Source organism: Panthera pardus, unplaced genomic scaffold (genome assembly GCF_024362965.1).
Source record: "Panthera pardus isolate Hobbes unplaced genomic scaffold, ASM2436296v1 HiC_scaffold_20, whole genome shotgun sequence".
NCBI classification, from domain to species: domain Eukaryota; kingdom Metazoa; phylum Chordata; class Mammalia; order Carnivora; family Felidae; genus Panthera; species Panthera pardus.
In genome coordinates, this window is record NW_026526766.1 from 4,157,170 (window position 1) to 4,173,239 (window position 16,070).

The 16,070-nt window shown below is 56.6% G+C and overlaps 1 protein-coding gene across 8 annotated transcripts in view; it reads right to left on the bottom strand.

Moving 5' to 3' along the window:
• The window catches only part of AUH (AU RNA binding methylglutaconyl-CoA hydratase), a 352,182-nt gene that overhangs the window by 160,084 nt on the left and 176,028 nt on the right, over positions 1-16,070 (bottom strand). Inside the window, exon 11 of one of the 8 annotated variants that reach the window (XM_019463760.2) lies at positions 1,495-1,623. The exons of the other annotated variants lie outside the window; for them this stretch is intronic. Within the exon in view, the coding sequence (XP_019319305.2) occupies positions 1,510-1,623 (114 nt within the window). The 3' untranslated portion in view covers positions 1,495-1,509. Of the gene's footprint in view, positions 1-1,494; positions 1,624-16,070 lie in introns of those variants that run through there. 8 annotated transcript variants of the gene reach the window in all.

A 16,070-nucleotide genomic window follows, 5' to 3' on the forward strand; every position in this document is an offset into this window, starting at 1 on the left:
GTCATACGTATTATATACTGTGTTCTTACCATAAAGTAAGCTTGAGAAAAGAAAATGCTATTAAGGGGGCACCTGCGTGGCTCAGTCTGTTGAGCGTCTGACTTTGGCTCAGGTTATGATCTCATAGTTTGTGAGTTCGAGCCCCACATCAGGCTGTGTGCTGACAGCTCAGAGCCTGGAGCCTGCTTCGGAGTCTGTGTCTCCCCCTCTCTCTGCCCCTCCCCTGCTCGTGCTCTGTCTCTCTGTCTCTCAATAATAAATAAACGTTAAAAATTTTAAAAAAGAAAAAGAAAATGCTATTAAGGAAAACATAAGGAAGAGAAAATACATTTACAGGACTAGACTATATTGGAAAAAAAAATCTGCATCTCAGTGGGCCCATGCAGTTCCAACCCACGTTGTTCAAGGGTCAATTATACTGTCAAGTGCATTTTAGAATTAGCTTCTCAATTTCTACACAAAACCCTGCTGGAACTTTTAGTGGGATTGCACTGAATCTATAGATCGATTTGAGGAGAACGTGCGCCTTTGGGCAGTGGGGTCTCTCAATCCAGGAACTTGGCACATCTCTCCATGTATTCCGGTCTTTTCAAACGTCTCTCTCAACAGTGCTCTGTCGTTTTCTGTGAACAGGAGTTGCACATCTTCTGTTCAATGTGTTTTTAACTATTTCATTTGCTGTTGCAAACGGAATTTTTTAAAAATGTCATTATTCAATTGTTTGCTGCTAGCATATGCATGTGCAGTTTAATTTTGTATATTAGCCTTGTATCTTGCAACTTACACTTAGTGGCTTTCTACTGGTAGATGCTTTGAGCTCTTCGGTGTAATCATGCTTAAACCATGTTTAAGTTGAGACAGTTTTACTTCTCCCCTACCAACTATGTCTTTTACATCCTTTTTTTTTTGTTTTACAGCCATAGTTCTTAGGGAGATGACTACAGTGATAAGAGAGCACATGCTTCCTTATCTGGTTCCTGATCTTAGAGAGAAAGTACTCACTATTTCAACGGTAGGTATAGTATTGTGTTAACTCTAGGTTTTTCACAGATGCCCTTTATCAGATGAAAGAAGTCCCTTTCTTTTTTTATTTTGCTTAATTTTCTAGAAAAAAAAAATTGCACAATCACAGTAAGAGATGTTAACCTTCCTCTCTCAGCCGTGTGTCGATCAGTTCGAAAAAGTGTAGCCACGTAGAACTGGACAGTGCCATTTACTTCAACCTAATTGCTATTTCTACATCATTTCGTATTCTTTTCAGGTACACATAAAAACCTACATACACATGGCACAAGTCTCAAAAAACGCAGAAGGTCTGTAAGTACATGAAGCAGATTCTCTGATCTCGCCTGAATTAAATTAGGAATCGGTAGCTAAATGGTATCCAGGAAAACCTCCAATATTTGGAAACTAAAGGATACACTTCTAAATAACACACGTTTCAAAAAAGGAAGTTGCAAATAACTTAGAAAATATCTCAAGCCCAAGTGGTAGTGAAAATCCATCATATCAAAATGGGGTGCCGCGAAGGCCGTGGCGAAAGGGACTTCTACAGGTTTCAATGCCTGCATTAGAAAAGAGGGAGAGTCTGAGATCAATGATTGAAGTGTCCACCTCAAGAGCCTAAAAAAGAAAGTAAACAAAGTAAACACAAAACAAGTGGAAGGAAAGAAATAATAAAGAGCAGAAATCAACAAAACAGAAAACAGACATTAGCAAGACGTTCCAAAGCGAAATCCTAGTGTTTTCAAAGCAACAAAGTAGGTAAGCTCATACTCAGACCAATCAACAAAATATTATAACAGAACATAAACCACTGATATCAAGCATAAAAGACTGGTTATCACTTGGATGACCAGGATAGGATAGATATTAAAAGGATAAGAAGCCAATTTTGTGAATGACTTTCTCCCCATCAGCTTGCTCACTTTATGAACTGGGCAATTTCCATGAAAAATGTAACTTACCAAGGTTTGGACAAGCTCAAAGAGAAAATGGGAAGAGCCCTGTATTCATTAAAGATACGGAGCCTGTTGTCATAAACCCTCCCAGCAAGGAAACCCCAGGCCCCCTCAGTTTCATAGATGAACCCCATCAAATGTTCAAAGAAGTGATAACACCAAACGTATGCAACAGAGAAACAGAGGAAGAGGGAACACATCCCACTGTGTTTCTGAGGCAAGCGTAACATCAACACCAAAACATAACACAACATTACCAAAGATCAAGGATTGTTTTTAAAGCACTAAAGTCAACACGGTAGTGCTCTGGAGAGTCTCAGAGTTGCCCAGCCCCATTGCAACACAAATGACTAACTTGAGCCAATGAGAACGAACTTCAACTCCTGACGTCATGATATTAAACTTCGTTCCACGATGTCTTTTGAGAGTTGGCCATGTTTGGTAACGAAGAGTCTTTTCGTTTTTATGTTTAAAAAATATTTTCATGTGTTTTTTCTTTATTTTTGAGAGAGAGAGAGTGAGAGAGAGCTGAGGAGGGGCAGAGAGAGAGGGGAACAGAGAATCCTAGCAGGCTCTGCACTGACAGCAGAGACCCCGGTGTGGGACTCGATCCCAGGAACCGTGAGATCATGACCTGAGCTGAAATCAAGAGTTGGACGCTTAACGGACTGAACCACCCAGACGCCCCCCTAATTTTTATTTTTTTTTTAATTTTTTTTTCAACATTTTTTATTTATTTTTGGGACAGAGAGAGAGACAGAGCATGAATGGGGGAGGGGCAGAGAGAGAGGGAGACACAGAATCGGAAGCAGGCTCCAGGCTCCGAGCCATCAGCCCAGAGCCCGACGTGGGGCTCGAACTCACGGACCGCGAGATCGTGACCTGAGCTGAAGTCGGACGCTTAACCGACTGAGCCACCCAGGCGCCCCCCAAAGAATTTTTTTAAAAGAAAAAAATGGGGCACCTGAGTGGCTCAGTCGGTTAAGCGTCTGACTGTGGCTCAGGTCACAATCCCATGGTTTGTGAGTTCAAGCCCCACATCGAGATCTGCACTGACACGTGCAGAGCCTGCTTGGGATTCTCGCTCTCTCTCTCCCTCTCTCTACCCCTCCCCAACTTGAACTTTCTCTCTGCCTCTGTCAAAATAAAAAAACTTAAAAAACAAAAGAAAACGAAAAAGAAAAAGAAATAACTCTGAGCAAAGAAACGCAGAAAATCATATTCCTGGCTTAGCAGAAATCCAAATATGGTAACAAGGACTCCAGAAAAACTGTGTTCGGAGGGGAACTAGAGAAGAACGACATGGAAAAGTCCAAGAGCGAAATGGGCCCGTGCTCCCTTTAATTGGCATGTGGTGCAGAATTTCTTACGTGTGTGTCAGTGGGTTCTTTGAAGAAAGCACCACAACTCCTATTTTGACAGATGTTCTCAGTGTGGTTTCCACTGCACAGCTAAGTGACCTTTCCGCTCACAGGACCCGCGACGGTAAAACCTGAGAACTTTCTTACCTAGTTATTCAGAACGAGCAGGTCACCCGGAACACAAGGCTCGTGGCCACGGGCGGCTCCCACCGTGTGCGCATCCCCGGGGGCCCACGGGACCCCCGCGAGGGTGCAGCAACAAGCCTCCCCGGAATCACCCCTTCGGGAGTCACTCCCCAGAGACAGGGACACAGCAGCAGCAGAAAACCAACGGGAACCAGGTTTCTGATTGGAAATTCGGGACCCCGTTCTGACAAAGGACCTGGTGGCTGGCAGTCTGAGGGCGCCGGCGGTTCAGGAGAACCTGACGGTTCGTTTGCGGTTGAGGCAGCGACAGGCTCGGAGACGCGGCACAGGGGGCGGCCGGCGTCACCACCGCGTGGCCCGGGGCCCGAGGCCCACTCCGTGACGGGACCACGGGACGCAGAGAGGAGGGCTGAGGACTGTTGAAGCGCTCTGACACTGCTGTGCCATCACGATGCGGGCGTGCTTTTTCATCATTCAGGCTTGTTGTGTTTTACAGAAGTACTCATCCAAGCAGAGAACGGGCCCTTCCACACGGACTGGGTGTGATGGCACTGTTCCGGAATGTGGGGTCCTCTGGCCGTGGGGGGGCGGACCGCAGGTAATGTGATGATGAAGCGTCTAATGACACACTGGTGTTTAGAACGGGCTTGAATGCAGGCCGAGCTGCCCCTTGAAGTCCTGCTCATCCACCCCTCCGCCTTCCCCCCGGGTTCTGGGGTGTACAGAGGGGCTGTGGACCCAGTCAGGGCGCCTGGGGCGCACCTGAGCAGCTGGCTGTCGTCACATCATCACCGGCACCACGACAAAGAGGCAGTACACGGCTGGGCGGGCTGGGCACTGTGTGCACGGGGTCAGCAGCCCCTCACCAACCGTGCCCGGGCAGTTGCCGCGCGGGCAACTGTGCAGGGTCCTCGGCGGGAGGCCGGGGCGCGGAGGCCCGGCTCACGTCAAATCTCACGAGAGAGCCTGAAACTCGTTTGTTTTTCCAAGTCAGACCCACGCTCCACTTAAATGTGGTTACTCACACACACCAACTGGAAATGACGCAGCTCTTTCTTCTTGTGCAATCCCCGCAGTGAGCATGTGCGAGCCCCGTGTCCTGGGGTCACACAGCCCCTGGCGATCGGCTCGATTTTCCGCGTCCCAGGGGTTTTATTTTACAAGGCTAACAGACTGCGGCCTGCATAGACTGCCCTGCCACACACGGCCCCTCTTTCCCTCTCGTTTTCAAGGACGGTCAAACCCCGGTGAACTTCGCTGTGATACGTGATTTCCGGATAAACGCATCTTGGGGCTCGGCAGGCCTGCCCGCAGGTGTGTTTGCCAGGAAACAAGCCGTGTCTAGTTTCTGTGGTTTGGCAGGGAAATCTCCAAGCTGGGTGGATTTGGGGAAAGAAGGACCCAAACTCAGGCCCGGAGAAGGTCTGGCTGATACGAAAGGATGCCGAGGTATGGTCCTGGGCTCAGCCGGGCCAGCCGAGGCCTGGGCAGCCACAGGGTCCTGGCCAGAAAAGACTCCGGATGCACCTGCACGGCTCCTTGGCCAAGGCCCTGGGTGGCCCCTCAGCGCCCCCTACTCCTATCAGCCCTGGGCTAAACACCCCCAAAGGAAGGGAGAACCGGGCTCTTTAGGGTATAAAGCGGACAGAACAGGACACAAGGCCCAGTGACACTGGCCTGTGTCCATGGGGACCCACAACTGCATCGTTCCCCGCCTAACAGTTGGGATTTGCCCTTTGACCCTTCCTCACCCAGTAGGCCTCCCGGACCTGCCTGGGATCTCAGGGTGGCTCTCGGACAGGACACGCCGCGGTGGCGTTTCAGGAGAGGCAGGTGAGCCCCTGCTGCTCCCCAGGGTGTGTGGGGGTGGAGACAGATGGCAGGTCAGTCCGCAGGGAAAGCTCGTTTGTCACAAAGGGGAAGTCACCGGGCAGCCCAAGGCTTATGGTTGTCGGACAGCAATAGGATCAGGGCCGTAGAGCCACTGAAATCAACATTATTTATGTAAAGATAACACAAGCTGTGGGGGGCATTGGTGGGGGGTAGGACTAGTGGTCACTCGTGGTCTCTGGGGCGCGGTGTCTCAGGCCTCCCCAGTACCACCGGAAATTCACTGTGCTGGGCATCCCCTGGCATCAGGGGCAATCATGTCCCTCACCCTGATCCCCGGAAGCTGCCCATCGCCACGAAGCAGGTGGGGCTGAGGGGGTGGGGAACGTGCAGGTGGACAGAGACGAGAGTTCATCCAGCCACGGTCCTCAAGGAGCTTCGAAGGGAGATCATTTTTAAGTGTATTTGGAGGGGGGGGGGGGTGTAGGGGCAGAGAGAGACAAACAGAGGATCAGATCACTAACTACAGGTGGTCACAACATGAGCGGGGAAGAAGGGCCACGAGAGAAGACAGACGGGCAGGCCGACCCCCCACAGCTTGCGGAGGACTCAACACGGACCAGGTCCCAGCGGATCCAGGGTCAGGCTGCTGACTCTTAACCTCCCGATGTTGGTCCCACTCGGGGCCTCTCCCCCATTCATACTGTCACCCTGAGTTCTCGGTCACCAGTTCTGTGCTCCTCCTGGGCGCCTACAGTGCCCGCCGCCCCTCCGACTACAGCTTGCTCTGCGCCCACTCCGGCCACGCTGGCTGGTGCATCACTTCCCGCGAGGACGCGCGCTGTCTGCGGAGTGAACCGCGCTCCGGAAGTAACGAGTGCAGATCAGGGCTGGGCCAGCGGTGGGTCCGGAGCTCGACCTGCCGGCCAGGGGTGGGCCCTGGGTGGCACGTTCTGCTCTCTCTGCCCGGAACCCCCTCCCGGCACCCCTGCCCAGAGGATCAGCAGCGTCCTCCCAGGGGCGCCCCTCCTGCGGCCGGCCCCCAAAGACGTCCACGTCCTCACCCCGGAACCTGTGAACGTCACCTTGCCGACGTGATGGGCTAAGGGTTGTCCAGGTGGGCATCCCCACAGCGGGGAGATGGACGGAAGACAACGAGAAGGTGCCGTGATCGTGGATTCCGGGCGCGGAGACTGGGGCCTGTGCGTATGAGACCAGGAGGGAGGCTAGAGCCAGGGAAGGCAGGCAGCCTCTGGGCGCCGGGAAAGGAAACACAGATCCTGCCCCAGAGCCTCCAGAAGGAGCAGACCCTGCAGACCCCTTGACTTCAGCCCAGTGGGACTGAATTCTGGCTGCTAGACCAGCAAGAAGCGAACGTGCCCTGCTTTAAACCATCAAGTCAGGGGGCGCCTGGGTGGCTCAGTCGGTTAAGCGTCTGACTTCTCTCCCACTTAGGTCGTGATCTTACGGTTTGTGGGTTTGAGCCCCGCCTCGAGCTCCGTGCTGACCACTCCGAGCGTAGAGCCTGTTTCGGATTCTTCGCCTCCCTCTCTCTCTGCCTCTCTCCCGCCCGTACTCTGTCCCTCTGGCTCTCTCTCAAAAATAAATAAACGTTAAAAAAAAAAAAGATATAAACCATCAAGTCAGTGGTGACTGTCACAGCGGCCCGGGAAACGAACAGGTCGCCCGTCACCACCCTCAGAGGCCTGCCTGGCCCTACAAGCTCGACATCTCCCCCAGGGGCCCTGGCAGCTGTGCGGAGCACGTGTGGAGCCCCCATGGCTCAGGCTCTGTGACAGAAGGTCTGGGCCTCCACACGCACAGGGGTTAGCGGCTCCAATGCTCATCACGGACCAGCGGCCACTGCTGTGCTGGGCGTTGTGGACACCTGTGCCTTGGCTCTACGTGCAGGGGGACGCCCTGAGGACATGGGGGACCGTGTCCCTTCCCTGGTCACACCATGCGCCCACAGCTCCACGGCCCCACCAGCGACCGGCAGGCCCAGTGTTAAGGGCCACCCTCTTGACCACAGCTGCTTGGGTCAGAGGTAAGCGCCTTGGCCAAGGACGAGCCACCAAAGTCCTTTCAACTGGGAGCTGGGAGCACAGGGCCAGCTGTGGGTATCTCGCTAACTAGCTAACTGGTTCAGGAGGCGGGCACAGGAGGCCCCCACCGCGGCCCAGCTTGCCCCTCCATTCCATCGGACTCTGCAAGCCAAAGGGTGGGTGCGTGCAAATTCAAACAGGCCTGTGACCGGCGGCCTTGGAGACTCCCTCAGAACAAGGCAGGAAGGGTGGGCATGCCGCAGGGGCCGGGCTGCCCCTTTGGGCTTCATTCTCCCACCTGCCTGGAGGAGAACTCAGGTGCCACCCGACCATCCTGCCGTGTAGCCCCTACGGGATCGGGAGGCCAGGCCCTCAGCCAGGTCTGCCTGCCAGCCGAGTGTGTCCTCCGTCACGGCCCCCGGCAAGGGTCACGTGAGGGCGCTCGGCGGCCCCACCCCCAGGGGCCATCTGGGCTCTCGCCTAGAGCGGCCACCTTCCGCCACGTGGCCCTGATCTCAGCTCCCACGTGATTCAGGATGGATCCTAAATCCCACACGGCAGGCTGTTCACAGATTCGTTTTCTGATGTAAGCACAAAGCTGAGACACGGTGGCCCTCACGTGATGGGTGTCCAGTAACCAGGTCGTGGACGAATGACTGAGTCAACGCCGGGTCGTTCGTAGAGCGTGCACCACACGCAGAGGCCTGTCGGCAACAATACCGAGCGTCCAGACGTGGAGTTCCTCTTTACCCAAACGTGCTCATTTGGCAAATTATTTGATCATCTGCACATGTTGTTGTTGTTGTTGTTGTTTGTAAAAACGGGGATCGGCCGTAAAACAAACCATCAAGGCCAAAGAATATATTGACATTGTTCACAGCGACGCCTGCGTGTTGCACAAGACAAAGGAGGGGCCGTCACTCTCCTAAGAACTGCAGAAAAGCAAATGAAAATCAGGACAGCGCATTTCTCGAGGATGGGGCTGGCGGAGGGTAGCGGCCGCGTCCCCTCCTCTTGGGAGGTGCAGAAATCGGGCCCCCGCCGTCAGGGGGAAGGCAGAGCGGCAGGAATCAGGGCCGGCAATTTGGCAGTCTCTGGGAAAACTAAAACTGCGTCCTCACCCCAGGGCAGGCCCCGCCGCAGGGAAACCTCAGGACCACCGAATCGCCCACCAGGAGGGGAGCAGCGAGGAGCCGGGGCAGCCCCACAGGAAGGCGACAGGGGAAACGGTCGCGCTCATTCTGAGGTGCACGAGAGGCGGCCACAGGCCCGGCCGGAGAGTCTGACGCTAGTGTTTCTGGGGCACAGGTATGTGTGCGTTCACAGGCGCGTGTGGGAGCGTGTTCCCCGTGCAGGAGTGTGCGCGCCCGAGTGTGCACGTGTGTGGATCTGTTCACACGTGAGTGTGCCTGTGTCTGCTCCTGGGAGCACGGGAAGCAGTCGGGAAGAATCACGACAACGGTACGGGTCTCCTGCTGTGAAGAGTGCTGAGTTGTGCCTCCACTTCACAGACCAGGAAACCGAGGCAGGGAGTAGCCAAGTCACCTCCCTGAGGTCCCACGGCTGGAAGGAAGCAAATCCGAACCCAGGAGACCTGGTTCCAAAATCCAGCCCACACTCATTCTGGTCTGCAGCCGTGCCCCAAAACGTGAAAGGCAAGGCAGACGGTGGCACGTTTTCAGTGGGGAGTATGGATGAGTCTTCCTTTCCTGCCTTTTTAAAAGTGTTTTGTGTTTCGAATTACTATTTTCAGAAGTCGCCACCCGCTCCGGGGTGAGCCGGCGCTGTGGGATCGCCCCTCCCCCCGGGAGACGGATGCAGACGCAGCAGGAGTGGCGCGGGGTTATGCAACCCGGCTTCGTTTCCACGCGAGTTTCCACGCACCTGGAGACCCTGACGACATCCTCGTGGCCGAGAGCCGTCAAAGCGGGTTTGAAGGACAGAAGGGCTACACCGCCCACACCCTGACTTTACAACCCGTCATTAATTAGGAAGAAGCGAGACGTGTCTGGTTTCGTGACTTCAGCTGTCCACCTGCGGGACAAATTTCCACGAACGCCCCGTGGCTTCTCCCCTGCTGCCTCCTCGCCGCTTCGTGCTCTTTCGGGCGTTTTAACTTCTATTTGCAGCGCTGCTTCCAAAACGGCACGCGAGTGTACGCTGCGTAATTCACGAGACGCACTCAGGGTTCAAGTGCCACCATCGCGTCACCGCCACAAACGTAAGCACGGGCGTGTCGACAGCTGTTCTGCTTCGCCCGCCGCCCGGCCAGTCAACGGTGTCCGAAGTTCAACAGGAACACCTGGCCACCCCGTCCCCGTCCCCAGTTCCGCCTTATGTAGTCAGAGAAGCGCACGCTGTCAGTCCTGTGTCTGAACAGACGTGAACGGTCTGTCCCGGGGTGGTGGCCCGGGGATGCCCTCCTGGAGCACTGGGGTCCGGGGTGAAGAGCTCTGGCGTCACCTGCAGCCACCTGAGACCCCGGGAGACATACTGCCTGTGTCCCGGGGCACCCCCGGATGTGCCCACAGAAACAGAGGGCAGTGCTGGGGGAGGGGGTGGGAGGTGGCACATCTTCAGACGGTAAACGGAAGGACGAACAGCTCTGCTCAGAAAATGAGGGACGTGTGGGGGCCGGAGCAAAGAGAACGGAGGCTCGGTGCCTCAGAACCTTTTAGAACTAGCAGGTGCACAGGCTCGCGGTTCTATGACGTCAACCACCCTTCCGGCCACTCTGGGGCCCCTGTGTTCTCTGGGCGGCATCCTAAGTCCCAGCGGACCAGGGACGTGGCACGAGTGGGACCCCCTGCAGCTGGGCGGCGACAGGGCAGCCGTGCGTCAGCCTCAAGGTGCACACCTGAGCAAGGTCACCTGTGCACACCTGCGGGGTGTCGGGGCAGGGGTGGTCCACACAGCCTGAACCAAGATGGCGGTCCCTACAGACTGAACGTCTTTGGGGGAGTCCGTGGACTGGCAGAACTTAGGGCCAGGGGCTGTCTTCTCCAGAGTGTGGGGCGTGGGCTGCAGGCAGTTGTTTCTAGGTCTCCAGTGACCAAGGGGCACCGCAGGTACCCGGCCGTCCTGCCTCGCACACACCGAGTGCCCTGTCTCCGCATGTGCCAGCTGAGGCCCAAAGGGGGTCCCGGCGATAGACACGGTAAGGAATACTGAGTGCCTGCGTGTGCTGTGCTGTGCACAGATGTGGTGCCATTGAATACCTCGTGCCTGTTCCCTCCCCATCCAACACTGGACAGGCCTGACTGTCGTTCTGCCCACAGACTGCAGGGGAAGCGCCCCCCTGAGGGTCTTGTGCCCTGTCCTTAGGAAGGTCTGGGCATCCACCTTCTCCCACGCTGCCGGGGGGCCGGGCTGGACACGGGATTGATCAGAGGCCCCGTGGAGACAGGAGCTCCCTGGGGACAGGAGCAGCCTCAGCTGATGCCGAGTGGGGCAGACCTGCCCCTCTGAGCACAGTCCAAGTGGTTCCGCACAACTGCAAGAAAAAACGGTGGTGTTGTTTCGAGCAGCAAATTTGGGGGACGGCTTGTAACACGGCCCTAACGGAACCACGCTCAGGCTCCTCTGCGCTGCCCCAGCAATCCAGATCCCAGAAATGGAAAACGTGGTGTGAAATGAAGGATGCTGAGAGTGGATCACTGCACATTCAGAACGAAAGCCAAGAACCGGACAACGGGGCACAGAAATGACAGGGAGGAGTCGGTAAAGCTGGAGAACGTGAATACGAAGCACCCAGAGCTTTCTGGTTGTCCGGGTCCTCTTGGCTAATTAAAGTGCACACATCTCATTGTGAGCAGAACGTCGGCCCCTCAGAGATGTCGCGTCCTCATCCCCAGACCCTGTAAATTGCTGGGTTACTGACAGAGGGGGGGAATAGGGTAGCAGATGAAGCGAAGGAAACTAGGAGGAAGACAAGACTGCTCATCGGACCGAAAACCGAGAGATGATTCCAGGCAGCCCGAATGCATGCAGTGTGGCCGCAGGTCCCAGCCGGGGGCAGAGAGCTCAGACTGCGTGTGGTTATGCGTCTGCAGGTGGGGCTGGGGACGCGGGCCCGGGGACTCGGGGACGCAGGCACCGCCAGCAGCCGGAAAGGCAGCGAAGGGACCCTCCCCTGCGGCCTCTGGAAGGAAACAGCCCCACGGACAAGGGGCTGCAGGTCGGCCTCCCGACCCCCAGAGCCGTCAGATTACACGTGCGTGCGGCCCGAGGCCTCGACTTTCCCAGGCCAAGTTTGTTACGGCCGCGGTAGAAACACTAACACAATTGCAGGAAAACTGGAAAAGGCGCGTGTAGTAGAGGCATATCACGTGAACCCGGGGGTGAGCCGTACCCAGAGAGTCGTGGCCTGTTCTTCTGAGAGCACGGGGAGCGCTTCTCCCTGCAGTTCTCTGCTCGCATCTACGTCACCCTTCCAGCTGCCGGGGGGTGCCGTCCGCTGGAGAGCGCCGCGTGCCTTTACCCCGACTTGCCACCCGCGAAGGCGCTCGTGGGCTGGTGTCAGAGACCGACAGGCTGGTGCACGGGCTCGATCCGCTCCTCAGGACCAAATCCCACCACTGGAGCTGCTTTGCCAGAGGTCAGCAGCTGCCTTGTCTCACGCGCGGGACTTGGCGTCTAACGCCCCCGCTGCGCCGGGGACCCTCTCCAACACGGTCGTGACGCCGTGTTACGACTTCCCGGGGGCTCGGCGGGGTGGTTTCTTCCAAGGAGTCCTCCATCTTCGGTGCCGGGCGCTTTCTCTCGGGGGTGGCGTCGCCCGGGCACGGCTGGCTGAGCCGGGCGGCTGGGCCGTCAGGACCAGGGGATCAAGGGAGCCCGTCCTCACCTCACCGCCACCGAGACGGTCATTGTTCCAAGGGCTCAAAGGCCGTCGGGGCTTCCGCAGTCTACCTCACTTTGGTTCTGAAGTCCCGTGTTCTTTCTACTCCTTTCAAAGCTCCGTTTCCTTTAAGGATGGTGCGTTTGGGACCTGTGCCTGTCCATGGCATCCTTTCCAATTATTTTGAAGTATTTTCAAAGCCCTGATTGTCTGAGGTGTCTTTGGCTGTGAGCACGGTCATGCGGGGTCAGAAACCCAGGCCGAGGCTCCCTGTGGTCTCAGTGTGGTGGGCTGGAAGCTGGGGGCACGGACAGCACCCAGCTCCCCCAGGAGCCCGGAGCCCCGGCTGGCGGTATCAGGCGAGTGTGCACCCAGGGGTGGAGGCGGGGGTGGGGTGGGTAGGCGGCTTCCGTCCCAGCTCAGCCTTTGGGAGAAGCCGGAGTGGTGAGCCCAACCCCGCCTCGATGCGCACAGGTTACATCAGGTTAATTCACCGGGTAACGAGGCCCTGTGACTCCGGGCAGATTCCCAGAGCCTCCAACACTGTCTGCGCCTGGCGGTCGGTCAGCCGGGGCCCGCCGCGGACTTGGCCCAGCTCTGCTCCCCACAACCACCCCCCCCCCCCGCCCCAGCCCCTTGGCATGTCCCTCGTTCCTTGGTAGCCTCAGGTACGTCACCAACCCCGCCCCAGGAGAAATCAGGCTTCTCCTCAGCACACTGTGTATGTGGTGTGTGTGGGGTGTGTGTGTGTATGTGTGTGTGTGTGTGTGTGTGTGTGTGTGTGTGTGTGTGTCTACATGAGGTGGGCCCCAGGGCTGTTTCCATCATGCCCAGAGGGCGTGTGCAGGTTAAGCAGGACAGAAACGGTGGTGACCGTTTCCGAGCAGAACTGAAGCTGCAGCCTGAGTTTGGGGTGCCTGCGTTGGGGGCAAGTTTCGGAAACAGGCGGTGGCTCTGGGAGGCCCCCTGCGTGTTGTGCCGGCCAGAGCCCGTCCCACTCAGGGCCAGAACCTGGCAGGGACACTGCGCTTGGTGGGGCCCAAAGGTCCGGGTCAAACTGCGAGCCTTCAGAGGGATCTCGGGGCCGAGCCCGGGGACTTCCGGAAGAGGGACCGCGTCCCCAGGCAAGGAGTCCAGCCACCCCCGACCTGCCCAGGGTCCACCCGCCATTAGCATGGGGGTCATTTCACAGACGGCCAGATGGCACCCTGTACCTTGGGAAGGAGGCTCCCCAAAGCCCAGCCTGCATCACAATAGGTGTGAGAGTGCGGGCGCCCCCCCCCCCCCCCAGTCGGCCCTCCGCAGCCCGGCCTGGGAGCCCAGTGTCTTCACAGGACGGACCCCTGCCCTGTGCACCTGGCCCCATGAGTCTGTCCTACAGTCCCCCCGCCCTGGGCCTGACCGCCCCCAGGCGGCGAGTGTCTCATCGCTCACTTAGAGGCTCTAGAACAGCAGATGGGAGTTTGTTGACACTGAGGGATTTAAGGAGACTCAATTACAGTCGTACCGAAAAAGCTTTCTCTAAAATAGGAAAGCACACGGATTCCTCAACTCGCAGAAATTGCTGACAGCTTTGTTTTCAACCCAGCAGGAGTAAAAAGAAGCTGACAACTTATTTTTGCAGGTTATGCCCATTCAAGTCTATTTTTAGATCTTTGTCCTCAGTGAGCGCACATCGGAATAGCATTCGGTTTGAGAATCGCCATCTGTTCTGAGCGGCGAGCCCCAGCTCACGGGGTCCGGGGTGGGCGCGCCTGGCCGCTCGCGGCTGTCCCCACGGACGAGAACAAAGGGGCATTTTGTGTCCACGGCGTGTGGAGGGGGCACTCCAACGACGTCACAGGCAGCGAGCGCTGTTAAGTTCAAACAGCTATGAATTCAATTCAAACAGCTATGAATACGTTTTATTTATACACCGAGCACCATGAAAAAATGCCCTTGGCTTTTAAAAATGGAGCTCAAATAATCCCTCGTATTTAAATAGATTTCTCATAAAAAGGCCATCCAACCTTATCTTGGTCGTTAAGATAAAAATTAACCTATGGAAAAAAAGCCACCGCAGAATGCTATAAAAGGCCCCTTCCCCTGCCTTCCGGTTTGTGACAAGCACTCCCTCCCTCTGCAGCCCGTTCCTTCCAGAAGCTCACAGAGAGGCCCCACCGGCTGGTGACTCACTCTCTTCTATGGAAATGCAGTTGGTGCATGACATACATCATGACAGGGGACCTGACATATGAGTAATGGGCTACGAGCACCTTCTGGAACCAGCATTCGCATGCGGTGCCCGGGGAGGGCCAGGGGCTGGGCAGGCAGCCCCTAAGCCCACGGGCCTGACCCGCCCTCGTGCTCTATTTTTAGCCTCCACTAAACTTAGCTCATTCCACCCTCTCGAATAACCTAGATCTGAACACCACTCCTCTCCTACGGGTCCAAAGAACTCTGCAAGGAAGATTTAGGTGGTCAGTGACAGGCATTTAACATGCTACAAGGAGGTAATAGGCCTGTCCCAGGAAGTCCCGCGGCCTCGGGAAGGACCTGGCAGGATTCCGGGACCGTGGACAGCACGCGCTGGCCGTGGCTGTCTCTGCAGAATTGCCCACGTACCCGGCCCGAGGGCAGTGTCCGCTGTGGAGACCGTGTGACCCACCCAGGGCACAGCAAGCCCCACCCCTCCCCCTGCTGCTGGTCACTATTTCGGGCCTCTCTGAACGTTTTCCAAAATAATTACCAAAAGGAAATCATGCTGCTCACACATACACACATGCGCTCTTTCTCTCACTCTCTCTCTCTCTCTCTCTCTCTCTCTCTCTCTCTCCCGTCCCCGAACACACAGAGTCCTTCTTGGGGAAACCGGTACTAAAAAACCCCTAAGCGAAGCTAGGACGGAGGGGTTGGTAACTCACAGGGAGTTCACCTGAAACCCGAAGACAACGCGCCGCCCCTTATCAGGCCCGGTTCCAGGAAGCTGGTCCGCCCTGGGTCACGGCCCTTCCCAGGGCTGCCTGCCCCGCAGGGACCAGGCAGCATCGCCCGCCCGGGGGACCTGCTTCCTGTGGCTCTGGCCAGGCTGCAGGACAGCTCCACGGTCAGCATTCGCCCACACCACTGGCCTTCGGTGAGGCCGGAGTGTGGGAGGCGAGGGGTGACGGGGACCTCCCCAAAGCGCCTGGACTCCGAAGGCTGGACCCTCAGCAACGAAGCTAATGGCCACCCTGCGGCCGGAGCCAGAGAAGGGCCATCGGGGCAGGGCGGTAGCCTGAACTGCACCCCCGCCTGCAACTGCTGTGCAGAAAACAACGCAAAGCACCGTGGAGACAGGCCATCGTAAGGTGTGCTTCGGAGCCAGCCAGACCCGAGGGCATGGGAAGGCGTGTGTGGTGGCCCCCCCTCCCGACTCTGCCCCTTTCTCGTTCTGCCGCTCACGGGGCCACCCGGCAGCGCTGGAGGCTAAGTGATCTCACCTCACTTCCAACAGAGGCACCGCGTCGTGTATACTGTTCAGAAAAAAGAGGCCCAAGCGTCACCCTCTCTGCAAGTGTTCTTTAGGGAACAAGATGTGGTATTTAGGAAAAGCCGCCTGGTGTCCCCTGCCCATCGGGCAGGAGGAAACTGAAGAACTGCTTGCTCCGCGGACGAGAGAATACGGTGCCTCTTAGCGCACACCCACGTACTCTGAGTGGCCCTATGTGAGAAGAACCGGACGTTTCTTACCCTCTGAGAAAACAAAAGGATAAATCACAAACGTGGCTTGGGTGGTGGGGCGAGGGGAACCAGCACCGCTCAACACAACTCTTACAAATTTGGGAAAAGCCTGCGGCCCGCGCGTTGGCTCAGTCGGTGGCAACGCAGATTCGAGGGGGCCCGCAAACGCCGAGTGGTTTCCCGG